The 27260-nt window shown below is 45.7% G+C and overlaps 1 protein-coding gene across 2 annotated transcripts in view; it reads right to left on the bottom strand.

The window, feature by feature from the left end:
• Positions 1-27260, bottom strand: part of DOCK4 (dedicator of cytokinesis 4) — a 1300588-nt gene that overhangs the window by 982536 nt on the left and 290792 nt on the right. For both annotated transcript variants that reach the window (XM_069228963.1, XM_069228964.1), the window contains exon 3: positions 23663-23703. In XM_069228963.1, coding sequence (XP_069085064.1) covers positions 23663-23703 — 41 coding nt within the window. The remainder of the gene's footprint in view (positions 1-23662; positions 23704-27260) is intronic.

The raw sequence follows: 27260 nt of genomic DNA, 5'->3' as shown, positions 1-27260 counted from the left end.
TGGTCGACCCTTTGGGAAAGGTTAGCATGAGATCAGTGTCAAGGTGGTGAGGGTACTGTACCCATGGCTGGTTGTGCTGGTGCAAGATCTTCGATTTCTAGTTTGGCGCCAGAGCTGTCAACGTGCAAGAAGGTCCGTTTTTCCACTGCCACACTTGTGCATGGTGTTCCTCCTTGATATCCTTGGTGTTGAAAAGTTCTGCGTTGTCACCACCGCTCATCTGCAACATCTCAAGATGTTGAGCCTGACTTTCGACCAGAATTTCCTTCGAACGGAAGGAGCAGCAGGCACGTTGGCACCATTGTTGTGCTCAGGGGAAGAGACACATACTGCATACCTGATATCAATTGGTCCGAGGGTATTTTCTCCGATAGTGAAGGCAATAGTGGAAAGGTGTATATTCCATCACTGTGTTGACATGGTGAGGGACGTGTGCCTGGAGACCGAAGAAGCCCAAAGAGCAAACGCCCAGGTAGCCCAGAGGTTAATGAAAAACGACCTAGTCAATTCAGGAATCATCAAACCAAATGGAAAGGGAATAGAAACGTGATTAATAGCAATACCGACAAAGGGAGAAACGTGTAAGCCGAAACAGTGCATCACCATCGTGTCGAACTCGAGCACACGTCTGAACCCGACGGCGAGGGAAAACAATCTAGCAATGCAGTCAATTACCATGCACATTACCAACAAGAGGAGTCACAATACCTTGTAAATCAAAAGACTTTCTTAGAAGAAAAACAACCTGCATAAATCCGAGCCAAACATTAGATAGCAGGTTTATGCACAGCCTTTGTATCGACAGATACACATGCATGGAACATTAATATTTTGGCCAAACGAGGAGTCCAGTTATTATCCTAAAACAACCTTAGTGTCAATCTAAGGATTTCCTTTATTTTAGGATACATGTGGTGGGATTAAAACAAAAAGGATGCTAGCGGGAGCATATGTCTTGAGCATCACATCAACATCTTATTGCCAACATGTTTTGGTCGTATTCAGATCCCTCATAGGCGGATATAAGGCCTTCGTCAGGGAAGTCCAGGCAACCCAATAGTTCGTTATTCATGCACCGCTCAAGTGCATGCTGGTAAGAGTAAGTCTCCCCTGTCAGTACCACAACGGGTGCGTGCACATGCTATACAAGATACACTACCAATAGGCTTAACAAAGAGTGTATATATATATATATATATATATAAAAAATATGAATGCTTTTCTTCAATTACTCTGAGCAACCACATAGATTGAGTTTGCGTCTACCTCGCCACTTACTCATCCATCACACTGCTTCGAAGAACTGGGTCCCATAGCACAATAATTGCACCTCAGTGGTCCAAGCGCGTCATAGACACACTTTCCACATAGGCTCAAAGCAAAAATGAGATAGTGCAGCATGCCACCTGCATGGACAAGCTCTTCAGCACCCTACATGGGGGTAAGCACTATACAAATACTAAAATACAATACATAATGTTACAGGGGTTAATTACTTAAGTCTTAGAGAAGTGAAGAAGTCTCAGTTTGCAATAAAAATATAATGGAGAAAAAGATTGGAAAAAAATGTGCAAAAAAATGTATACTGAAAAAATAGAATTAAAAATGTGTCAACAAAACAAAAATAAACAAACAAAAAATGTTGTACACTTACCTTTGATCTATAAGGCACTAGGAGCAGAGTGTAGCATTTATAATGACAGGATGAAGTGGGCATGGGACCAGTAACATGTTTTTAGGATTCACGGAAGGGTAGCAATAAGGGAAGAAAGTTTTTCTGAGTTTCAGGCAATGGTAGCACTAAGGAGTAGTAAGGGAGCTTTAGGGTTCATAGACGGGTAGGGATAAGGGGTATTAAGGGTCTGGTAGGGTTGAGGGACTGGTAGAGTGAAGGGGTTGTTTAGTGGTTTTAAGGGTAACGGGGTACTTATGAGCAATAACGATACAGTTAAATCAATTACAGAATGTTTAAAAAAATTAAGTTTATATTTCAACATTTTTAGAATTTTCATAGGCATTAATGTAGGACAGTACATAATTGCTTAACATTTTCAATGTGACTTTAAAGCAGTTGACATTTTAAAAGTCAACCTTATTATATTCAGCTGAAACAACATCCCCTTAATGACCAGCATGGCTGATCTGGGTGAAAGCTGTTAACTTTGCATGTATATGGTTGATAAGCCATCACCTGAGCCTCACCTGCTGACTTAAACTTGTACATCATTTCCAAGTGATATGCGGCTCCCAGAGGTGTATTAGGTTTCTTTCAGTCTAACAAGTTACTTATCTTCAGTAAACATTTAATGTTACTCTATCTAACTGCAGCTTCGTCACCTTTTTAATATTCCCTAGACATCAGATTGAATCTGGGAAAATCTTCTGTAGAACCCTTGGGAACCAGTAAGTGGAGTCGTGCAGCTCAACAGTGACGTCGTCCAACTCCAGAAGTGATGAGCAGATCCTCATAGAAGTGCCACAAATGTACGCTGACAGTTGTAATCTAAGCTGTACTACTCCCAGACGCAGAGATTTCACTACCTGGTTTGACTAATGTGCAGATTTCTAGACTTGAGACCTTTTTAGATGTAAAAAGAGCCCAGTTCAAAAAAACGGGGAGGCATGAGTGTCGGTGACGAATCCATGGTTAAACAGAAAATTTACTAGAAAGAGCATTACTGAAGCAAATACCTTGCTCTTTTGAAAAGATACCAAAGCAGTACCTCCAGGTGGAGTGTAAGTGCAACTCAAAATGCCCTGCAAGCCCAAGTGGGAAAAGGGTCTATCACAAAGGACCTAGCTTCCCAAACAGTAGTGGTTTCTGAGCGTGTTGAGTGAAGCCCACACAGCAGCCTAACAAACACGGAGGTGGAGACTGGGCAGGGTCAGGTTCAGAACTATGCTCTGTTGCTGTGACAGAAGATTTTCCCGAAGCAGCAGCCTGATCAGAGGACCGATGTTCATGCCCAGGAGTTCTGGATAGCACACTCCCATGCCAAATCCGGTGTCACTAGGATGACTTTGACCCTGTCATTCCTGATCTTCCTTAGAACTCAGGCAGGAGAGGTAGCATTACAAAGGTGTATAAGAGCCCCAAGCTCGACACTATGGTGCCTTAGAGACTCCAAAGTGAAAAAGTCCTGAAATTGTGAGTTCTCAACTGTAACAAATAGATTAAGCAAGGATTCCTCTGATTTGCAGAGAAGACTCTACAACACCTGTGGGTGAAATTGTCATGTGTTCCCCTAGGCATCGACCGCTACATTTGTCCGCCCTGGAGTTTAGTGATCCCGCCAGTTAGTGTACCACCAGGGAAATCCCACTGGTATGCCACCCACTTCCAGAAGTGTAGTGCCTCTGTTACACAGAATCTATTACCCCACCCCGCCCTGCGTGTTGCAGTACCATAAAGCAATGGGTGTTGTCCATGTGCACCTGCACCAGCTTCCCATTGATGGTTGACAGGAAGGCTTCCAATGAAAAAGTGAATGGCCTGCAACCCCACTAGACTGATGTGGAGCCACGCTTCTGCTAGAGACCAGGTGCCTCTGATCCCCACCCCTCTCAGAAGGCCTCCCCCAACCCAGGAGCAATGAATCGGTCACCATTCTCAGCTCTGGATGCGGTAAGGAGAGGTGTCTGCCACTGACCCAGTTGTGGTCCAGTAACCACCACTGCAGATCTTTTGCAGTCTGCTCCAATATCTGTTGAGACTGAGAGGTTCCCCTGATGCTGTGCCCACTGGGACTTCATATGCTACTGCAGCTGCATATGCCACTTGGCATGCTTGACCAGCAGGACACTGAAATCCATAAGTCCCAGCAGCCTTAGAGTCAGCCTCACTGAGATTCAGGACTGAGGCTGAAACATCTGGATCGTAGCCTGAATGTCCTGGACTCTGTAAACCAGTGGGAAAGCACAAAACTGCATCATGTCCCGAATGGCTCCGATGAAGGGGAACATCTGTGAAGGAGGTGGGTATGACTTTGGCATGTTGATAGTTAACCACAACAATGTTAAGAGGTTTGCCAAAGTCTGGAGGTGGGTGACAACTGTCTGGGGTGAACCCACCTTTAGCAGCCAGTTATTAAGGTAGGAGAACACTAGAACCTCTGACCTCCAAAGCTGCACCCACCACCAACACTTTCCTGAACACCAGCCAGGAACGGATGAGACCATAAGGGAACATAGCAAACTGAAACTGCTCCTACCCCTTTGTGAACCGCAGGCTGTGCCTGTGGGCCTGCAGGCCAGGTATGTAAAAACAAGTGTTCTGCGGATCCAACGCTATAATCTAGGCTCTGAGTTCGAAGGCAGACAAGACCTGGTCCAGCATCTAGAATTGGTCTTTCCATGGTAAGTCATTGAGGGGGCAAAGGTCTAGGATAAGATGGAAGGGACGGAGACCTCCATCCTTTTTTGGAAAGTAGCAGGAGTAGTAACCAGTGCCTGCTTCTGATGCAGGTACCATCTTTATTGCTCCTTTGGCCAGAAGGGCCTGCACTTCCTGCAGCAAGAGGGAGGGACAGCCCTCCGTCAGCCATTATGAGGTTGTTGGAAGATGCAGCGGGGTGACAAGGAATTGTAGGGCGTAACCCAGTTGAACAATCTGCAGGACCCACTTGTCCAAAGTGACTATCTGCCACCCTGGCAACTAATATCAGATCCTGCCTCCAACAGGGTTACTCTGTGCCTCAGAGGACGTACTAAAGAGGTTTTGTGGTGGGGGTAGCTGGAGGGGTGGTGGATTGGGCTGCGCGCTGTTATTGTTGTCCACTTTGCCTTTGGGGACCATATCTCCAGCCACAGAAGGGCTGCAGAGTCTGTTGGGCCGTTGCATAGTTTGCAAATGGTATTGAAAACCCCTTTAGGAACCACAGAGGACCAAAATGCTGACATCATGAATACACCCAAGAAGTGTGCAGTGGCCCTACTGCCCTTGAAAAGCTCAAAGGCAAAGTCTGTTTCTTGCCAAAAGGCAACATCCATGAAAGGGATGTCAAACAAAGTGGACTGGACATTCCCCGAGAAGCCCATGAATCTCATTCAGGCGTGTCTCCTAAGGGCCACACTGGTGCCTATTGGCCGGCCAAGGGAATCTGTAGTGACCAGCCCACAGGGGATCACAAACTTTGCAGTACTGCAGCCATCTTGAATGGCTTCCACAAGGGTGGGGTGTATACCATTGGGCACAGCACAGAGGAACTGTGCAACAGAGTCCCAAAGAGTGTGGGTCTAGTGCCCCAACAGTCAACTGGCATTAACTGAATGTAATTCAAAGCTGGTGTTAGAGAACATGTGCTTTCCAAATGTTTTGATGAGCTAGGATTCTCTATGAGCAGTGTGGTAGGGAAGGGTTTGGGGTTTATTGGCTTGTGGATGCCTGTACGACAAAACTTTCCAGTGTTGGTGCTTTGTCAGGAAGGCCTGGTTATTTGGGGATAGACAATGGCATTGCGCGGACTACTGACCAGAGAGCCAGAACAAGGCTTTGTCCATGTCCCAAGAAGAGGGTCTGTGAGAGATTAATTAAATGACAGAAGAGGTCCAGCCCTAGTTTGCACGAGCTGAAGCAACTCAGTGAGAAAATGTGTTTTCACCTCTAAAGTGGGCAACGGGGGGATCGAGACCATCAGCCGCCCTTCCCATCACATTTGGGAATGATTCATTGTCGTTTGTGGCAAGCCCAGTTGGAGAAACTAGCCCAGTATCTAAAGAAGTGTACAGGCCACTTGCATCTCGAAGAACCCCATACCAGTTTATTGGTATAGGGTGTACAAACTCATAAATGACATTGTCTGAGTTCATTCCAAACGAATTCTGAATGACTTGGGCTCTTTCATGAGGTAGGGGCACTGTATCGGAGTCAAAAGGATTGCCGAAGGGCTGTGGCTCAGGTGGATCAGGGTTTGACTACCTGCTCTGAATTGAAAAGCACTAGCGGGAGTGCTTTGTCATCCCACATCGATGCTCCATAGTCTGCTGTGGGTTGTGATGCCAAAGTCAGATTCAGCACCAACATCAGTGCCGGACTCTCAACAGGTCCTGATGGTCCAGCTGGTGAAGTGGGTGGACCCGCGGGAGGGATCTCAGGTGGAGGTCTTTGCAGTTCCTTGGGGTCTACAGGTGTGCCAGTGGGAGCCAGTAGCGTTCCCGAGAGCCGCCACATGGCATCACAAAAGGCTTCAGTTTGCCACAGCGCCAACGACCCACTCAATTCAGGATGCCTTGGGACAAGTGTAGAAATCGGCTCCAAAGAGGAACAACTGTTTGAGCAAGACCGTGAGGCCCGCTGATGACTTGTGCCTTCTCTGGGGTTTGAAAGGAGGAGAAGGGGCCAAGTCCCACTCGGACTTACCTGAAGATTTTGACCAGAGGGATGACCTGCTGCGGGAATGACTTTAGGAACAGGACTTTACTTTCAACTTTGTCTGGTCACAGCATGGAATCTTGTGATATTTAGCAACGTAGAGCATTGCTTCATGTGCTGAATGGCCTTCGGATGCATCAAGATGCAGTCAAGGCAGACCTTGATACCGTGGTCTGAACCAAAGCACCAGTCAATCTTGATGGGAATCTGTCACAGACATTTGTTTGTGACCATTCCTACAAGATGTAAACCCTGTTGTTTCTGAGGGTGACATTTCCCTTGCACACTGGTAAAGTAGAAACATTGAGGAAACAGACTTGTGAAGAGACGAAGAGTAGTTCCAGATTAATGTTTTGTGATGCGGAAAGAAAGGAAGTGATGTCAGCTTGCAAGGGTTGTGCTTTTGTGTGGATCCATTTGTCACTTCCGGAGTGTAACTAAGTTGGTCCAGAAATGTATAACACAGCCTACAGGCACACAAGGGTACTGTAGCTAATTTGGATCCAGTCTGATCCCTGGGGAATATTCAAAAGGTGAGGCATGTGCGATTAGAAGTTATCTATCAGAATGAGGTGACATTCAATCCATATTATCTTGTCACTGGAGATCAGGTTTAAGGATCTTTGAAGTTTGGAATGCTGTATGTGAATCAGTCTAAAATACCCATCTTGTATTTTTCTTTAACTGAGTTCTTACGAAAATACAGTATTTAAAAGGATAGGCTACCAGTGTGCGTATTTAAAGGAAGTACTAATTTCCTGATTGCAAGGTTAATGGCATCATTAATATATACATATTTATTTCTAAAAATAGGCATATTTATTTCACAGCTCTGGGTTATCGCTTTTGTGAAAGTGATCTTATTTCGTAAAGGGCAGTGCCTATTCTCCTGGCTATGTGACCCAATAAAGGAGTGGTATGTGCTTACAAAGGTCACTTTAGTTTGTAATTTATACATATTCAAATAATAACACAGGTATGGCACAGAAAGACCTATTCCAAGTTAAGGTGATAAATTTACATGAAAATTAGAATTAAGACCTACATGTTGACCCAACAAAAAGATATCGGACAAAAATATTGCTTCGGTCACAGCTGGCTGACCTGTTCAGATCCAATGCAAAGTAAAACTCATCGGCTCCAGCTAATGCTCCCGAGATGCGAGAAAAATATGAAGTCTCTGGGCTGCTTGGTCGGCTGTCACGGTTTCAAACTAAAGGTGAAGCCGGGGCCTACATGCAGTATTTCTGATGCAGAATCATCAACAATAAAATTTTAGTATTCAGGAGAGCCAGATAAAATATACATGTGCGATAACGTACACACAAACAAGAAGAAGTGCATCTAAAAACACAGGAATAAGCTAGAAACGCTCAACAAGTTCTAGCCACCGGCTGGTGGGATATCCTTCGCCTACCTCGCAGCAAAGAACTGGAATACCCTGCCCCCTGCACCTCAGGCAATCACCATCTCTAACCCAATTCAAGAAGGACCTTAAAACCTTGCTCTTCGACTGAGCCCCCTTAGCGCCTGGAGAACCTTACAGGTGAATAGTTGCGCTTTATAAACCCTGATTTGATTTTTGAAAGAGGTCACATACCTGGTAGAGATGAGCTATGCAAGCACAGGATAACAACATAATTCGAAGCGCAGGGTGCTACCACCATTATTGGAAGGCGTTATTTTTTGGACAAGTACAAAACATTTGTAAAGAAAACCTAAATTCTAAATTGTTTGATAAATTGGAATGAAACAAACTGATTTATGATAAAGATACTTGGCACAACAGGTGGGCAAAACATTTGACCAAAAAGCGAAACACCCATAATTTGTCAGTGGAGAATTTTCGCATGCTACGTGGATTTCACAGTCTTTTGCAAGTGTGTTCTGCAAGGCGGAATTCTGCAATTTTCATGGAATTGCGGCTGCATCTCACCCTGCTTTTCCAACAAGAACCGCTCAAACACACGAACTATGGTAAAGTTATGTGTGGCATGAAGCATCGATTCATGGATGCAAAACACACTAATCAGCGAAGCAGAACAATGATTAGCTTTCACAGTCATCGACTAAAACACTTTACCTAGGCCTACCTGACTGTTAGGCATCGGTGTGCTGGACTCAGTGCTGTAGGCCACGCAGGATTAAGAATGTCTAGTTTTGGTAACCGTGAAAAGGCACTAGTTCCCACATTAAGGCGAAGCTCAGCAGATGTTTTTTTTGAGTGGAGGGGGGTTTGGGAGGGTGTTAGAGTTTGTGTTTGTATGAATGGAATGGCATCTGAAGTTGTAACTTTTATGTCTGTAACTGATAAACCATCCTTTGTGTAAGAACTGACTACCTGAAGCATATAATATTGGTTAGGTAAGACTTGGCTGCTGTGTGAACTTCTCTTTGGTAGCCAATAAGGCCCTATTGAAAGAGGATTAATATGGCATGAAATATGTTTGTGAGAGATTTCGAGCATTTCTATTCTTGATTTTTGTGGTGGTTTGACAGTGGTCCTTAATTACTGATGGGACTCTGTAATGATTACAAAGGAGTGGCCCAATATACACTGTGGTGGCGGTTCACAGCGGCATTCCTCTTACATCGTATTACAGTGATCTCCGAGACACCGGTCTGCAACATGTTTGCTGGGGTGTGGTGACATTCAAGTTAAATAAAGACCGTGGCACTTGCTCGCAGCTGCAGCGTGGATGGCAGAACATGGCCCGGCCGAATGAGTCAGTCCTGACATACAGCAGCGGCAGACCTCTCAGAGCAAAAGCCCAGTCTGTCAGCTCTGCTCTCTAGCTCCTATGGTTAATGCCCGACGCGAGCTCAGGGAGGGCAAGGGGAGCGATCCCAGGGAAGGGAATCGCCGTCGACCCTGCATTTTATCGCGGCTCCACACTTGCTACGGAGATATTAATAATCTTACACGTTATGGAAACCTGACGTCATGGTTTTTTGTGGATTTTTTTTTTGCGCCAATACGTAGGTTTACCACCTTTGTTTTGCGCTAGAGCTTCATGCTAGCGGCGTAACAAAACTTGAAGGGCCCCCCTGCAAAGTACATAGAGGGACCCCCTCCGAACTCAGTCAGGAGTTTTCACACCTCGGGCTCGGCCCCAGCAGAGCCACAGCTTGATGTATATTTTCGGAGTTTTCACTCTCCCAAATAGTAATCTCTCAGATTTATGCCTTTGAAATTCCACAGGGTGGGGAGCCCATATTTTGAAAAGCACAAAGCGGGAAATGCCAGACCCCTGTTACACTCATGCACCACTCACAGACCCACTCAGACCCTCACGCACCCACTCAAAGACCCACTGAAACACTCACGCACCCACTCACAGAACCACACAGAAACTGACGCACCCATTAAGACACTGATGCACCCACTCTCACACGCACTGTCAGCCCAGATACACCCTTGGAAATGTGTGTGTGTGTGTGTGTGTGTGTATTTATATATATATATATATATATATATATATATATATATATATATATATATAGTTATTTAAAAAAACAAAGGTTACAGGCACGTTATAGTTAGGCTCACATTTTAAACGCAACAAACCATAGAAATTCACCTGTAATAAAAAGTAACTAACTGTGCCCTAAGGTAACTATAACTTGCACCTCCGCCATGCACAGTTTTGTTTAGGAATTATTTTACAACAAATGCTACAGTGATATTATCAATGATGTTACAAAAGATGTAATGATTGATGTAATATCTGGGGTAATTAGCAGTGCATGGCGAGGGCACCAGGTATTGTTACCTTAGGACACAAGTTATATATATAAACATATATATATTCTAACCTAGTGGGGGTCGCCACTATTTAGTTAATAGTTAGGACCTAATTTCTATTGAAAAAGCTGTTTTTTGCTTGCCTATATCTTTGGCGCTGCTTGACGAATCTTCACAAAAATACCCCATGAAATGTGACAGTCATGTGAGCTGCTGTCTGGAAAATTTCAAGGTGATCCGTCAAGTGGAGGCCAAGATAAAGGGGAAGTGAAATTTAGAGAGTTTTCAGTGTTAATAAACAGAGGCAAAATTGAACAGCTATAGCGCAAAAACCACTGGACAGAACTACACCAAATTGGGCTGAAATGTAGCTCTTGGTCCAGAAAGAGCCTTTTTTGTTATTTGATGCAAATCTGTTCAGTAGTTTTTCAGAAATTTAAGGAAATCCAAAATTGTATATCTATGGATGTGAAGGATTCGCGACCCCTTCCGATCTCATGCGGAGATCTGATTGGCTGCCAGCACTTCAACAAGGAAGTGTTGGCAGCCATCCTGGGAAACAGCTGAAGCCTCGTCCCAAAAAAAAAGAACACAAAATATAAGAGGAGTCAGGATATGAACACCCTGACTCCTTAGCTTTGGTGCTGGGGTTCCAGAGGGACCACCCCCGGGCTCAAAAGCATTTTTAATATTTTTCACTGCAGAATCGTGACAGGGTCGCAAATCCACTGTAAACATTTGAAAAAATAAGCGCAGGCTCCCGCGCTTGTCTTTAAATAAGCCCCCAGGTGGGCGAGGTCCTGGGGCACTCTTTTCTTTTTAATAGTGGGGACCACCACCTCCCCTAGGTGAATAATTTAATATGAGCATGGGGGAGACGTGCAACCCACTGTGCCCCAGGGATCACCACCCCCGGGGCAAAAATGCTTTTGTGACGTCAGGGAGGCCCGATAACCTTCCCCACATCCTCGGGGACCACCACCTCCCCCAGGGCATATAATGTAAAATGAGGGAAGAGGGCAGCGTATCCCCTCCAGAGCCCCAGATACCTCCACCTCCTCAGGCTATGTAGAAAATAACGATAGCGGGTGCATTTCAGAACCCCTTAGCCCAAGGGACCACCACCTCACAGGGGCATTCTTGGTTGAAGGGGGGGACGCAGACCCCCTCTTGGAGTCACTGATGGCCCTGGGGATCGCCAACCCCCAGGACCGGCTCCTGCTATGTCAGTTTTGAAGCTGCATCCAAGTCACAGCAAACGCTCCACTTTTTGACAGCGGGATCTGTAAAGCAGGTCCGGCTGTCAAAAAGTTGCACTTTCATCTCTGTTCCTTGCACGCAGGTAAGCGTGCAGGAAACACAGATGAAAGGTTTGCTTCAGCAACCACAGAGCTGCTACTTAAAGCAGCTCCTTGGTTGCTAAAGCAATGGGACTGCAGGAGAGGCCTTGAGGCTTCTCTGGCGGTCTCAGATAGCCTGTAAAGGACTTGTTATACAATAAAAATAAATTAGGGGCCGCACGGGAGCCCTTGAGAGCTCGCCTGCGGTCCCAGATAGCCCTTAAAGGGCTAAAATAAAAAAAATAAAAAATTGGAAACAAAAATAGCTCAGTGTGAAGGTCACATACCTTCACAATGAGCGTTAAGGGTTTGAGTACGGATGGACTCATTTCCCTCCTTTTGTTTTTTTTAACTACAAATGTTTAAGCCTCATACTGAAAGGTGATCTTACTCTTTTTAAATGACATACATTTTTCTTAACAATTTGTCCTGAAATATCTCATTCTAAGTATATCATATAACAAAGCCTAAAAAATGCTCTCTCTCTTCCTCGCACACTCTCTCTCTATTTCAATCTTTCTCCCATTCACACACCCACTCAGACACTTAAGCACCCACTCACAGATCCACTCAGACCCGTGTGCAACCACTCACAGCCCCAGTCAGACCCTCAAGCACCCAATCACAGACCCACTCAGATAGTTACGCACCCACTCACAGACCCGCTCAGACTCTCACACACCCACTCACAAACCCACTGACACCCTCATGCACCCACTCACAGACCTGTGCACGCACTGAGGCACCCTCTAAAACACTGGTTATGCACTCTCACACCCAGACAGACACTCTCACAGCCACTCTCACCCCCGAAAAACCCTTGCACGCCTATTCTCACACTTATAGAGGCCGTGGCCAACTCCCGCCACGCACAGACAAAGGGCTGTGCACAGCATGGGGTTGGGTGGTTAGGGGGGTTGGCCGCAAGGTCTGGCTGCAGCCTAATATTGCCTTGTTAAGCCCTGTGGACCCCATCTCCCAAGGCACTTTTTTTTTACAGTAAAGGGAGGGGGGTGGCTGTAGCAGCCAAAGGTTATTATTTTTTTTATTTAAGAATCCAATTTTCTCCAAAGTGCAAATACTCTGCACGAGGCACTGACCACAGACACTCTGCGCTGACCACAATAGCATTTTTCAAGGACCAAATACCAGTAACAAAATCTTTTTTTAAGTAGCACTTAAATACAAAGCAACTTTGGTGAAAAAAGAAATAATAAGTCGTCTTCAATATAATATATCATTTTGTTACCGGTACACTATTACAAGTACAACAAAAAAAAGAAAACAAACAAAAGGCAGACCTCCTCAAGCATGTTCAATAATCAGTCAGGTTTTACCCAGTTCTGTGATTACCCTTTGGATGTAGTTGATGTTTTGAAACCAGTGATATTGAGACGTGATAGATGCAGTGACAAGTTAGAAAGATGTGCTGTCAAGTGGAGAAGAAAGTACACAGTAATGCAATGATTTCCAGCACACACAGCCTAGAGGCAGCCTCTGATGAAGTTAACCTCAGGGTTTATGCACACACAGGAGAAACTAGAAAAGCAAATGTTCACAGAGATACTCATTTATGCATCACTAGTTCCAAGTGAGTGCAGGCAATTGAGTCAAAATCTGAAGAGTATCACTTTAAACAGGACTGTCTGAGGGGCATTCTCAAAATATACTCCCTCTAATTCAGGGTCAGTAGAATTATGCAATTCCAAGGCTGTGGCTTTCTCTGCATAATTTTGGACCTGTTACACTACACAAACTGCTGCATAATTTGCAAGCTAAGCCACAATATTTCTAGTTTATAAATTGATACAGGAAGGAGCCATACATGGTCCACACAGTGGCATACCTTTTGAAAAGTTTTTTTTTTTAAGATACCCTCATCCACCAGTATTCCCCAGTGGCATGCTTCATCATCAGGTGAGCACTCAGGCACCTAACATGGCTCAAACTCACTGCAGTGGGAGCCATTCTAAATGAAATTGTTAGTGAGATCTGTGAAGTGTGTGTTAAAATTCCTCCAGATATCCCAAATTGATTTAATTATGTATGTTGGAATCAGGGTGAAGTTACAAAAATTGAAGAGATGTAACTAAGGGTGGCAATGATCCCTAACATCATCTAGATGCCTATGGTCTACATATTTCAGCCACCTGGGCCTGAACTGGGCCTTGTCGCTTACGTCAGATGTACGTTTAGATATACGAACACTATCCTGTATTGGATATACCAATGATCGCTCCTTATAAAGTTTACATGAAAGAAGTGTGCTAAATCTAATTAATCATGCAAGTCACTAACACAATTCCTGGGTACAGTGGCCCGGTTCCTGTAGGATAAAGAAAGCACTTACACTGGGACATAGTTAAAGTTTACAGTCCAGGTTCTCTGAAAAAAGAAATTCTGGAACCAAAAGTGAGTATTATCATAGCATGCTCTAGGAATATTTATGTACTTGCGCCCTTGTCATACACAGTTTTCTCATCAATAATTTTACTGCAAATGTTACAGTGATGTTATCTACGATGTCACAGAAGATGTAATATCTGGGGCAATTAGCAGTGATTGGTGAGGGCACGAGTTAAAGTTACTTGAAATAGCTAACTATAAAAGATGAATTTCAATGGTTTTGTGTGTGTAAAATCTGAACCTAACTAGAATGTCCCTTTAACCTTTTTCTCGACCCCCACTTTTCTTGATCCCTCCACTTGACAGATCACCCCAAAACTTCCAATACAGCAACTGAACTAACTGTCATATCAGTTTTGAAAATTTTGTGAAGATTCATCCAACAACGCTAAAGTGATTAGCAAAACAAAACCGCTTTTCCTATGGAAACTAGGTCCTAACTAAAATTACCTACTGGTGACTGCCAGTAGGTAACATATATATATAATAATATATTTTGTAGCCAACTTTATTGATTTATGTGCATAACAACATGTCACATTGCAGGAGAAGGCTGGCCTTCTCCTGCAATGGTGTCACAATATAATACAATTTCAAAAGCCCACATATATTAGATATACAAAACATTCTTGATCATGCGGTTCCCAACCATCTGGCCCACACCTTATTGTATTTTTTCAGGCAGCCCCTCACCATGTCGTTCTAATTGGGCACATAAGTTCATCCCTCTCCTCCATCGGGGTAATGAAGGGGTACTTGTCGCCCAATACATGGCAACGTCTCTTTTTGCTAGAAGTAGCCCAGTACCCAGGAATGTTCAGAGCGCCCGAGAGCACCTGACTCCCTCCAACAAACCCAGCAGGACCATCAGTGGAGAGTGCTCCAGGACAAGACCCAGCACCATGGAGAGTTCATTCATAATTTGCATCCAGTATCTCATAATATTGGAGCAGGACCACGCTACGTGGAAAAAGTCAGCGGGTGAGTGGGGACATCTATTGCACTGAGAGTTAGATCTTAGCCCGGCCCGGCCAAGTCTGGCGAGGGATAGAAAGGCGCAGAGCAAATAATACATTTGCACCAAACGTAGTCTAGCGGAGACTGTGATAGTACGTGGCACCATCAGCGCATCCCGTCAGTCCTCGTCTTCTATTGGACCGATCCTGGCCTCACAGCGAGACCGCAAGGGTTGGAGGGAAGCAGAAGCATTCACTATGAGGGAGCAATATATCTATGAAACCTCCCCTTCACTCAATGTCCCCATCATCTTGGCCTCCATAGAGCTAAATTCAGGTATAAGGGTATCTTTGGTTATGTGTACCTTTAATGCATGTCTCAGTTGTAGGAACTTGTGGATCTGCGTTTTGGCCAGCGCATATGTCTCCTGGAGTTTTTGAAAGGACATCATATGAGCACCTTCGCAGATATCTCCCACCACTGTAAGGCCTATAGCATCCCATCTCGAGAATCCTTTTAGGGTCGCAACTTTCCACAGCCATGTCCCTCGCCAGAGGGGAGTGTGTTGAGCAATCCGGCCCCACCACCCTGTCTGTCTTTGAGCTGAGCGCCACCCATGGAGGACCAGACTTGTTACCTCTGGGGATGTTCTAGGAATGGGACTGCCCATTTAGCATGTGAATAATGCATAATAACCCCATCGTTGAGAGCTCCAGACGGTAGGCTAGATCATCCCAGCTCCTGTAAGCCACTCATCAATGGTGAGACCTGAACAGGTAAATAGTAGAAATATAAGTTGGATGTACCTAGACCACTGTCATATGCATCTCGCTGGCGTGTACTCCAGGGGAGAGGTCGCCTGCCCTTACGCCAAATGAAGGAGCAGGCGACTGCAGCCATTTCCTGAAAGCAGAGACGTGAGAGCTGAATGGGGAGATTTTTAAGTATGTAAAGGAAGCAGGGCAAAATTAGCATCTTATAGAGTGCTATGTGAACCATGACATTCAGCAGCAATGCCTGCCACATCCGCTTTCACCTTCCAAGTAAGAGGGGTAAGATTAAGGGCCCAGGTCAAGGCTGAGTCAGGTGCTACTCTAACGCGAACATAGGTAAAACTAAGACGCCGGGTGGTGATATTCGATTGCCAATCGACAAGATCACAAGAGTCCGAGGGGGGGACTAGAAAAGATTTTTATGATTCACCCAGAGGCCTCCCCAAATACGTATAGCAGCTGGAGACATCTGGGTTCACTCACTGGCGGATGCGATAAATAGAGTAGCACATCATCAGCGTAGAGTGCAATGCGATCCCCTTCCCCTCCGCTCATTGCCAACCCATAAGGAAAGCATCCAGGTAAATCAAACTCGCTAGTGGTTTTATGGCTAGGACGAAGAGGAGCAGGGTCAGTGAACAGCGCTCTCTTGTACCTGTCCTGATGGGGAAGGCCTCAGAGAGCACCTCATTCATCAGGAAACGAGCTGTCGGAGTTTGGTATGGAAGCTGTATCATGCGGCGGAAAGAGCACCCCAGGCCCACTTTTTGGAGAACGAGGTCTAAGTACCCCCAGTACACTCTATTGAATGCTTTTTCAAAGTAGATTATTAAGAGGTCCAGTGGCGAGGCCAGCATGTGTCGGTGCACCAGGGAAGACATGTAACCTTTGCAGACAGTGCCTAGGGCTGTGGATTGGTATGAAACCGCATTCATCGGGGTGGATCAGGTGGTGCAAGACCATCGTCAGACCAGTGGCCAATATAGTGGAATATATTTTAATTTCGCTGTTGATTAGCGATATTGGCTGGTAATCTACACAGGCCATGGAGGGAGGATGAGACTTTGAAAGTACCACTATTGTGGCCTAGTCTAGATCGCGAGGAAGGGTGCCTCTTTCCAAGGCCTCTTTATAAAGACCATGGAGTTGGGGTATCAGTATATTTCTGAATTTAGAATAGTATTCAGCAGGATAGCCGTCTGGGCCAGGAGCCTTGCCCGACTTAAGGTCTGCAATAGCCTCACCAATTCTCCTCTATGGTTATGGGTTCGCCTAGACTTTTACCAACAGAGGCCAGGAGACAAGGCATATCTCTCTTGTTCAGGAGTGGCGCCTCACACTCGATCCCTGGTCTAGGCACCGTAGTGAATAGATTGGCATAATATTGGGCGAAGGTAGATGCTATGTCCTGGGGGGGTCGTATGGAGTGTCCGAGTCACATCCTCCAGCTCAGGGATCACCTTCTCCGACAGTGGTCTGCTAGCCAGCCAGTAAAGCAGTTTACTATTCTTGTCACCCCAACCATAAATGTGCACCTGCGAGGACCGCCAAAATTGTTTTGCCTCCTCCAGGGAGTGAGTCCCAATTTCCTCCTTCACCATCTATAAAGTACAGTCGGAGACCCCCCCCCGCCCTCATCTAGTTTGCGTTTCAACTGGAGTGCTTGAGCTTCAAGGTGTGCTATACATGCTTGTTTCTCCTTCTCCTGGTGCCGCAAAAGGGCCTTAGCATGGCCGCGGATTATAGCCATACCCACAGCCCAGAGCATAAGGTTAGACTGGAGTGCGCCCAGTCTCGAAGATAGTATTTAATCTCCTTGCGGAGGACAGTAGGGTAAGTCTCATCCTGTAAGAACCATGCATTGAGACACCACATGGGCCTTCGATTGCAGTCAGAGTGGCCAATGGTGAGGAGAGTTGGGGCGTGATCCGAGACGCCACAGGCAAGTATCTGCGCCTGGGAGACTAAGGAAAAGTCAAGAGCAGGCATAAGGACCATGTCTATGCGGGCATTGTATGTTGTGTGCTGCAGAGGTGTGAGTGTATTGTCGGAAGCGAGGGAACGAGGACTGCCACACGTCGCAAAGGCCAAAACTCGCTACCGACTTGCTGGGGGATGCAGAATGCCTGTAACGGGCCTCTGATGGGGGGTCAGTAACGATCTAGGACCGCATTCATGTCCCCACCAACAATGGTAAAACCTACGGGCATCTGGGCTAGTAAGTCAGTGAGTGTGGAGAAGAACGGGTCAAGCACCGTGGGGGGCCATATACAATGAGTAAATTAATAGTGACCATCCACCTGGCCTGTTAGGGCAAGAAATCTCCCCTGAAGATCCAACCACGTCCGCTGCATCACCAAGGAGTAGTCACTATGTAGGAGTATCACGACCCCTCTGGCACCACGCGAAAATCCTGCGTGGTACATGCGGTCAAAGCTATATCGAGCAAGGAACAGGCATGAGGTCCCTATTAAGTGGGTCTCTTGGAGAAACAGGATAGAAGAGCGAAGCCGCCGCACGTGACAAAGTACTGCTGCCCTTTTGATTTCATCTAGAAGCCCATTGACATTCCGCAAGACTATAGTGGAAGGTTTCATGAGGTGCCAAAGAAAAAAAATCTACTTAGAATGGACTGCATGGCGGAGAGTGCTGGGCGCCCATTGGATGGGACTGCTATATGAAATGGGGCTTGAGTTTGTGTTGGGATCTGAACAATTTGAGACCTTCCACCCCTGTGTGATATCAAAGTACAAAGCAAACATCAATGCAACAACACAACAGTGTATTGATTAACACCCCAAATTACCCTCTCCCCATACTTCCCCTCCCACTTGAAGAAGCATCTGTCACCCTTTAAGAAACTCCCAACGATGACCCAAAGGAAAGGGAAAGAACAATACGGTATGGAATGGTGGACCCCTCCAGGAGACCAGATCTCATACGTGCCTTGGTGATGAACCTGCCCAGACCTCACTTTAAACTGGCGGTGGTTGACTCAGTCTCTCTAACCGTGGTGGGGGCATCTGATCCCAGGGTGCCGGTTTGTGAGAGGGGTCTTCCCGCTGCGAGGGCAGCAGGGTATGAGACCCAAAGCAATCGCAAGGCAGGCCAAGTCCCTTGTTGCCTGTGTCAGGAGCCAGCACAGGAGCGCCAGGGCGATCAGTCGCCCCCGCTGACGCCCCAGGTGCATGGGCTGAGGCCCGATGGCAGGAGTGGGTCACATCAGCGCGTCTCTGAAGCTATTGCTCCTCCGACGCCCACTCCCACACGGATTCAGGTATGTCGAAGAAGTGGGCCTTGCTGGCATACAGAACCTTGAGTCGGGCTGAAAAAAGGAGCACGTACCGTAGATGCAAGGCATTCAGTTTCTGTTTCACTTGTTCAGAGAGTGTTGCTTGTCTTGAACTCCACCAATGTAACCTGGAAAGATCAAAATCTTCTAGTTCTGGAAGTGGATCTCAGCATGCCTCTTGCAAGATACTGTCGTGATCTCGTGAGTTAAGAAAACAAGCAATAAACGCCCTGGGTGGTGCACTAGGCGGAGTTTTGGTGAAAAGAGCTGTATAGGCTCGCACACTGTAAACCATGGGGACAGCCCACCAGAGGGCATCCACGACTTAAACCGCATCTCCAAAAATTCGACAGGCCGGGGACCTTCGGCCCCTTCCAGAAGTCCAATGAAGCATAGATTATTGCATCATAATTGGTTCTCTGCATCCTCTGCACGCTGTTGTAACTCATGAGTATGAGTTAGTAAGCAGGACACCTTGGCTTTTAAGCCCTGAACTTCATCCTACATACATGCTTCTGCCTCAATGAGGTACGCCGAGGTGTTCTTGAGATCCTGCCACCTCTCAGATCTTATTCTCGACAGCCACCTGTGAGGACTGAATGGCCTGTAAGATCTTGTCAGTGTCATCTACGATGGAAGTAGAGTTCTCCATGATGTCTCCCCCGTGAGTCCCAGCCAAACTCATGAATTTGTCAATGCGGGTTTGGGAAGAGGTTGATTTCGCCTCCTTGTCTTTCCCCATGCCTTAAAACTTATGGATGAATGGTGGCAAAAATGTCACTGCAGCTACACCCACAGTTTAAGTGGTTAGGGATGTGCATGTATGGCCCCCCAGGGGCCAGTCGCGGTGTCGATGCAGTGATTGCTCTTGGGAGAGGGGGAGGTGCGACACCCCAGTCCTACATGTCTGGCTCCAGCCCCATCCACGTCAACTCCCAGGGAGGCCACAAAGCACAGCAGTCCAAACTGTGGCACAGACAGTAAGAGCAATACATATGGGGTCCAAGTAGTCTATGTGGAGCAGAGGACAAGCCCACTTGGATCACTAGTAGGGTTCCCGGGACACAACAGGCCCTCACCAAATCAGGCTGCCCACAGGCTGGCGCACAGTGGGCCCACGGCCTCCATATGTATGGCTGGGGTCCTCTTGATGGAATGCATACAGTACAGTCAATAGGTGAGGGTCGGGAAGCGACTTCGTCGAAAACGGAAAAGGGGACAGGCCCTTCAAGCTGGTCCCAGTCTCAAGGTACCAGCTGCAAGGCCTACAGTCAGGATGTCACCGGATGGCAGTCACAGACAGGCGGGCTCATCCCTGCCGGACCCCGGCCAGGAAGAATAATGGGTGGCCCGAGTCAAATGCTGGCGGGGCCGCGGGTTAGCCCACGTAGTGCTAGAAGCGGAGACAGTAGTGGATGGCTGGTGGCACACGCCGTGCCCCTAGTAAGACCTCCAGGAGGGCACGCTCACTACAGGATCGGCATCACCTAAGGCTGCCTCGGCACCCTGGGACAGGTGCGAGTATGGCTGGCCAGATCGAGTCCACCACAGCCCTGTTCCCCTCGACCGCCCTGGCATCTGGCCCAGGCAGGGGAGGAAATGGGACTCGTTACTGGTCAGCAGGCTGCGGCTCCTTCCACGTGGCCTCAGACCCAGTTACAGCAGCCGGCAGATGCACCACGCCCACCGTCAGTCCTCCAGGGAGGGCGCAGCCACCGCGGGATCAGTGTAGTTCTGGGACGCCTTCAGCCCAGCGGCCCACCCCTCAGAGCCCTAGGACAGACGTGAGTCCGGCAGGACGCTGCAGCCCCTCCGCCAATGCTGTCACAGGCCTCCCGGCCCACCGGAGCAACGGGATTTTGCTACAAGGGGCCAGGTGAGTGCAGAGGTGGACCCCAGGCTAGATGGCTCTGGTGTGCGGCCACAGAGCGCTGGGAGGCAGGGGCAGCATACCACAGAAGTCCAGGAGGATTCAGCAGGCGCCCATCTCTGCTATTTTGTCTTTCTGCTTCCATTTCTCCTGTAAAGTCGGGCCTCATGGCGCGAAGGGGGCACGCGGTGCTTCCCCTGTGGCCCATTGTCTTCTTTCGATGAAACGAGGCCGGTAGAATGGGTCCGGAAGGTCTACAAACAGTGTGGTTGGCGGCGGATGACTAAGCGGTCCAGAGCACTCGCAGAATGGGACCGCCACGCCATCTTGATGTCCCTGTAATACATATATATATACATACATACATACACACACACACACAATGGCAGACAAACATGACATGCATAGAGATATGTTTCTATCTCGCGTTAGCCCCACGGGTTACACTAAGCAGTATTGATACAGGCAACTAATATCAGTGAACATTCTTCATGCCAAAATAGGGGGACGTAGTAAATTGGGTTTTTTGAAGGGTGATGAATTCAGTGAGTTCAAATACTTTCTAACAGGGCTTACTATGGCCCCATTGGGTAACCTAGAGGTGGACGGACCCTGTAGTCACGCACTGCGGGTACAGAGATAAGGGGAAGCCATTAACAAGTCAGTGAAAGGTAAATTGTTCTGAAAAAGGTTGGTGTCCAAACGTTAGTGTCCAAACCCCCTGCTAGCACACACCACTAATTTCAAGGACGCTGGCCCATCCTCTATATCTACTATGACCACTACACCCTGCATCTTGAGAGAAATAGCTCAGTGAAGCTGAAAAATGGCAAGCTGGCTTGGCATGTTATAGCTCCGCCTTCTCATGGGCGTCCATTACATCACACGCCTTGTGGGCAGAGACCAAGCAGATATATCTGCATACATCAGTGGGTGAACCATATGCTGCACTGATAGTGAATTGAAAACTCATAGCAGTTGTATCCACATATGTAATGAATGGAAAAAAAGCGGACAGAATAATAACAGTATAAATACAACAAATGATCACACTTCAGGAATGAATGCCAAGGTTGCCCGTATCTACTATTGTGCTTTTATATGTAATAAAGGGCATTGTGTGACGTGTCACAGAGTAAAGCAAAATAAACATCTGGGTATACCCAGAGGAGGTTTGTGGTCAATTCAGAGTGTGGAATAGTACTGCCCTGCACTGTATATAGAGTTGTAGACATGTGGCTCATTTTCCCATGGCAAACCACTGAATATTATTGTTCAGTCCAGTCTTATGTGTCTGCAGATGATAAATACACCATTGTTTCTTTTCCAAGAGGATACTGTCTTTTTATTGGGATTCTCTACAATCTTGAGGATGACCCATTTGAGGTCTTCCACAGTACAGTTTGATTCTAGGTATTGGTTATTCATTCTCGTCATGATTTTCTTATTAGATGTTACTTCTGTGTTCTCGTATGTGAACAGAGATTTTTATGCCAGTCTAACCTATGTATCTCATATTGCAAGGGCACATAATCATATAGATTACTGTGACGTATCGCAGTTGGTATGTTTTCACAATACGCAGCGCTTTTACAACCCTAAGTCAATCAATTTTGTTCCTGTGGTCAGTTAGCATATGTGCCAGGAAAATGTTCCACTACTCCATAGATCCCAAAGTGTGGTGCTGCTGTTGATTTCTTATGAGGCGCTGTGGCAAATGTGTACTAATTGTTCCCTTATATTATGGTCTCTTTTATTTGCAAATCTCAGCTTTTCAAAATTCAATGAGCAGAACTACTTTACCCTTCCTGGATATTAACATCATTCCTGATCAAGGAGGCCTCAAGATCTACACTTACAAAAAACAGGCACGGTAAGAATAGCATACTGAAATGCAGCAGTTTCCACTTTTGAACACTATGTGAGAATCTCCCATAAGGTCAATTTCTACGGATCTAGAGAAACTGTAGTGATTTCAAGAATTTAAAACTACAGGCAGAGGTGCTCGCAAACTAGAGAATAGAGAATATCCGGATTTAATAATCTCCAAGATCTGGATGCGAACCAGGAATCAAAACAGGAGTGGCTCCTTGATCCATCACCTAAAACCAAATAAACTGACACTTTAACTTGTGTGACAATATATACAACATAGCCTTGAACTATGTCAAGATGATTATCAGCAACAATTGGCACATTATCAACACGGGGTCAATGAAGTATCTAGCTAGATCAAGAATGTAGATTACTATGGAGATTTTTATTGCAGCATGATTCAAACAAGCAGAAAGAAGAAAAAACAACATAAAATAGCCAATATGTGGCAAACGAAGGACCCTGGAGATAACATTAACTATGGCGGTACAAGTTAATAGGAGGTACAATACTACCATCCTCTAGGTAAAGAACTGTGCTTCAGAAGTTTGCATCAATCAGTGCTTAATTTAGAAAATGTAGGTGCAGGGCCCCAAGCGTTCCTTAGGAGGCCGCTGAGTCTCGTTTCCTTCTCAGCCTTTTTCTTCCTTCATTTCCTGCCTCTTTATGTCACTCTTGCAGGTTCTTTTTCACTCTTGCTTTCTCTCTTGGTCACTTCCCCATCTTTCATGTCCCTTTTCTTCCTTTTGCACTCTTGCTTACATTCTGATGATGAAAAACAAGCGCCAGTGCCACCGCCTGAAACCACCAGCACAAATTAAGAACTGGCTGCAATTCTAAATTACAGACAGTTTGATGTGTTACTACAAAGAGCGTTGTCTTCTCCCCAACATAGATGTAAAACTGGTGCAGCAAACTGTTTGCAAGGTGGTACCGATGCTATGTATATCTTTAACGCAAAATCAACCTATACCGTTTTACGATTTAATTTTGTTTTTATTTCACATTTAACATTATAAGTACTTAATGTTTACCTTGTTATTGGGGTTTTTTAAGGCAAATCCTCTGTACCAACCTAAAGGGGAAAAAAAGATTAGCATTAGGTTTTCCCCAGACTATCTGAATAGCAGTAACTTTCGAAACATTTATGCATGAAACGCACTACATCAAAATCTGTTTCTTCAAAACCTATGATACTGAACGAGGTCCTTTCTAATAAAACAAATTACACCAATTACATGAGGAGGTACTGGCATGTGCAGATTTTGTACACGTTTTCATACAGTAAACGTATGTTTGAGGCAAGGTGGATGTAGGGCACCCAAAGGGAGATATTCCGGGCAGTGTATTTCTCAAAAAAGTTGAATATTGTGCTGAACTTGCGTTTTATGAATGTTGTGTGAATGCAACTAGCTGCTGCTGCTCCACTCATCTGTACAGGGACACGCTGACTACATGGCAAGTCCGGAAGATGTGGAATGGGGGCGGGAAAGGGATAGACAGAGCGAGGGAGAGAACAGTGTTTGTATTTGTGCCTATATATCAATCTGCTGTCTCAGAAAGGCTGAAGAAGTGAAAGCACACGGTGGCTGTCGGGCGCTGTTAGGAACCTTACAGAGTGCACAGGTTAAGTAAGCCACCATGAAGTCCCAGTTTCTGGGATTCCCTTGGCCTCTCTCCTCAGACAGGGAGGAGGCCACCTTGGCTCTTTATTGTACTGCCCCTGTAGTACCTTAACCTTAATAAGAAGAATGCTTACAAGATGACTGTGTAATGAACGCATTTAGGCACGGATTTGCAATACCGACACAGGCAGGCCCCCAGGAGCAAGACACATTTAGTAAAATAGTTTGAGTGCTACAATGAATGTGTCAGTGGCTGGTCCTATCCATGAGCAGCTCACGGCAAGGTAACGGGGCGGGATGGCGCACGGTGGAGGGGGGTAATTAAATTAAAATTAAACATTTTTCCCTCGTCGACTGCCGGCACAAGCTCCCAGCCTGCCCTGCAGCCAATCCTGACACTGCTTAAAGCAGCGTCAGGACTGGCTGGGAGCACCCACCCAGGGCGCTCCCAGGCAACAGTGTTGCTGGGCTGGAGAGAGCCTACAGCGCATGTGTCTTTGGCTGGCCCGAGACGGCCGGCCAAACACACATGCGCTCTGAGGGGGAGTGCATGTCACCCCTGTGGCCCTCCCCTTTACAAGGAAACGATAAACTCGCTGCTACTGGTGGGGGAGCGATGCTACTCCGCCCCCATGGAGGAGCCCCCCCCAGTCCTACGCCCATCCCTTAAACAAGATCTTAAAGATAATCCAGAAAGAGCATTCACAGCAATCAGTGACCTAAATAAAAATGCCAGAAAACTGTGGGAAACCACTAAAAGTTTGTTAAGCAGGCACTCCAGTCTTACTCTAGAACATTGATTTCTAGCCTCAAGTTTGAAAACTCTCTTACAGCCATATTAGCTTGTGTGTAGCTGCCCTGGTTAATGTGTCAGCTTATGCAGCTCGATTAACATTCTGACATTAATGCAGACATGCAATGTCCATTAGAAGTTCAAAATAAAAAGCTTATTGGAGTTCCAATGGGACTTTCTGGAGAAAAACCCAGTCACATACTCCTGGAATTACTCTGACTAGTGTTTCTCAGAATGCGTTTTCACGTTAAGGCTCTAGGAGGTTACGTAAATGTGACCAGTGGATGCTATAGGAGAGTTCTGATATAGCCATACTCAATGGTATTTTTGCTTGTGGCTTCTCATATTTACTTGCTGAACTGACCTGTGCTTCGAAGACGTGTCTAAAGGTCTGATTAAGAGTTGTTCATTATATTCCGACACAAGCGTAAACACATGTTTATGCTTGGGTCAGAATTATGAATGATAAGTTATTTAACGCATTCAATAACTATCAAATGCGTTAAACACCTAAAGCTTTGTTAAATTTCAGCAACTCAAAGCTGATGAAATTTAACAAAGTCAATGTGTAAGGTATTTACCGCATCTTGTGGATTTTAGTGTTTTAAACAAAAAAATGCACACATTATTCCAACAAAAACTCGTAATAAGTGCCATTTATATCAGCCGATAAATAACAAACCCCAGGGTATCGTTATTTACCAGGTGTGATAAATAGTGCTGTTACTTGTAATCAGGCCTTCAGTAACTAAAAAACAAATTTAAATTGTAAATCATGCTTGTCACTAATTCCAAGACGGAATTATTGAACAAAAAGAGCATGTTATTTACTGTCAGTTGGAAATACCTTTGCCATGAGGATGAACTCTGACTTGCATAAAACTACCCAGTGCGTTATGTATGTATAGTTTGGGGGTTGAATCCTGATCTAATATTTATTTATTTAAGACATTTATAGAGTGCAGCTGTCACCTAAAAGGTATCCTGGCCCTGAAACCAACAACTAAACATCCAATAGCAAGATAGCAACACTGAAGACACCTAAAAGAATCAGTGGGTAAAGAGCCAGGTTTTCAAAGCATTTCTGAAGCAAAAGAGATCAGTTGAGTGTTTAATGATGACAGTGAGCTGATTCCAAGGTTGGGCTACCTTCATCAGGGAGGCACATCCACCCTGTCTAGCTTTCCTAAAGCTGACAATGCAGACAAAATTGTCTGAAGACGAACAAAGCTTTTGGGTCAGAGGAATGATCCTGCCTTCTGACTAGAACTCAGCAGATTTCAGGATACAAACCTTTTTAACATGTTATATGGCGCTCCTATACCTACATCCCTCCTTGCAGTCATAAAAATAGTACTTGATTGCTGTTATAAAACTCTATGAAGGGATCTTAAGTTAACATATGAGATGCCCATAAGTTTAGGTACCTTACTGATGAACTGTCTAGCATCCTGGCTTTAACAAGTGAGACTATCAGGTCTTTCAAAATTAAGAGGTATTTGTGTCAACACCAGGACAGTGCGCGCTCTACGGGCATCTAGAATGCAAAAAAACAACACTCGCAAGATAATGTAATTTATGCATTGTGATGATATGTTATTGTTTAACCTTTTGCATTGCAGAATTCCATCCAAAAGATTCATTTTTAAGGTGCTTATAAATAATGTACATTTGCAATGTATTGCTGCAGACATTCAGAGTGTATTAGGGTGTGGTCCCTTTCCAGGGCCTGCTAGAGACTTTCCCTGCAACATGCCTGGGCATGGTTCTAGGCTGGGCCAAGACTCTATAAAAGAGAGTCAGCCCAACTTCCAGTGCTCACTATTCAGAGGTCCCGGTGCAGAGCAGCAGCTTCTTCCTGAGCTCCTGTCCCGGCGGCCTATTTGGATTTTCCAGTCTTCTGCACTCATCTCTCATTGGTGATCACTGTTTCCAGGCGGTAAGACGGTGTTTGGACATTTTCCAACACCGTAATTGAGAATTTTCATATTCTTGATTTTAATTCTTAAATGAATAACAGATTACTTGTGCGCTGCCATTTTTTGACATTTTTATGGTAGTTTGCAAATAGGGAGGACGCGCAATTTATTCCATAAAGATTTGACTTCGTTATTACATTGTTGTTCATTGCGCGCTGATATTTCTTGACATTTACATGATGTTTTACGAGTTGGCAAGACGTGCAACTCGTTTCATGAGCATTTAATTTTGTTG

This window comes from Pleurodeles waltl, chromosome 4_1, assembly GCF_031143425.1.
Source record: "Pleurodeles waltl isolate 20211129_DDA chromosome 4_1, aPleWal1.hap1.20221129, whole genome shotgun sequence".
Classification (NCBI taxonomy): domain Eukaryota; kingdom Metazoa; phylum Chordata; class Amphibia; order Caudata; family Salamandridae; genus Pleurodeles; species Pleurodeles waltl.
Note: the sequence above shows the minus strand (reverse complement) of the source record. Positions and strands in the feature narration are given on the sequence as shown.